We start from the raw sequence: 1080 nt of genomic DNA on the forward strand, positions 1-1080 counted from the left end.
TCCTTATTACTATTCCCCTTCAAGTTCAACGGAAAAACCAGCAAAGAAAAACGTGCCTGAAGCAACGCTTTTAAATAGGGGAACAAAACCTCAAACTTGTCTATGGAGATTCTCAAGCATCCCACTGAGTTGTCTCAAAAGTGCTTTTTCAAAAGACAACGGCAATTTCCCCCCCTTTTTCTTCTCTTCCTGAGGAGGAAAAAAACACCAGTCGAGTTGGCTTTTTGAAAAAGCACCTTTGAGACCCGCTCAGCCATAAATTCTTTTTTTGAGAATTTCCTACCTCTGAAAAAAAATATTCTAGTTCATATTTCAGCTAGCGCCTATTAGCTCTATCTTCGGTGGAGTTCAAATTGTCAAGCATTCATTGGATAGCCGTTTAAATTCCCGCTAACCAATACACGTGCGACTCTCCACAGCGCAGCCAATAGGAACGTTTCTTCCTTAGCCAATAGAAACACGCCGTTTAAAAAAAACAACCGCGCGGCACCATTCCTCCCGCAGCCAATAGCCAAGTAGACATCCGAAGACCTCATTTGCATAAAGCTCTTATAAATACGAGCGTACGGGACTCGCAGGCATCAGTGCGATATCTCCGTTGGTAACGTGTGTTGTCAAGATGCCCGAGCCCGCGAAATCCGCGCCGGTGCCCAAGAAGGGGTCGAAGAAGGCCATCACCAAGACGCAGAAAAAAGGTGACAAGAAGCGCAGGAAGAGCCGTAAGGAGAGCTACTCCATCTACGTCTACAAGGTCCTCAAGCAGGTCCACCCCGACACCGGCATCTCCTCCAAGGCCATGAGCATCATGAACTCCTTCGTCAACGACATCTTCGAGCGCATCGCGGCCGAGGCTTCCCGCCTGGCTCACTACAACAAGCGTTCCACCATCACTTCCCGCGAGATCCAGACGGCCGTCCGCCTCCTACTGCCCGGAGAGCTGGCCAAGCACGCCGTATCCGAGGGCACTAAGGCCGTCACCAAGTACACCAGCTCCAAGTAGACCACCGGCTACTTTGGACTGGACCGCAGGGAAGACTTAACCCGCCAACCAACCCCCAAAAGGCTCTTTTAAGAGCCGCT

The 1080-nt window shown here is 50.1% G+C and overlaps 1 protein-coding gene across 1 annotated transcript; it reads left to right on the forward strand.

Annotated features, from left to right (window-relative positions):
- Positions 1-593: 593 nt before the first annotated feature.
- LOC309400467 (histone H2B 5-like) lies at positions 594-1080 on the forward strand. Its single transcript, XM_081968981.1, has one exon. It carries the CDS (start codon positions 620-622, stop codon positions 998-1000), a length of 381 nt encoding a protein of 126 aa, XP_081825107.1. The 5' UTR covers positions 594-619; the 3' UTR covers positions 1001-1080.

Source organism: Natrix helvetica (genome assembly GCF_964273705.1).
Source record: "Natrix helvetica genome assembly, chromosome: W".
NCBI classification, from domain to species: Eukaryota; Metazoa; Chordata; class Lepidosauria; order Squamata; family Natricidae; genus Natrix; species Natrix helvetica.

Bases quoted from the DNA above. Each gene is read 5' to 3' on its own strand.
- LOC309400467 (XM_081968981.1), top strand. From the start codon at position 620: ATGCCCGAGCCCGCGAAATCCGCGCCGGTGCCCAAGAAGGGGTCGAAG.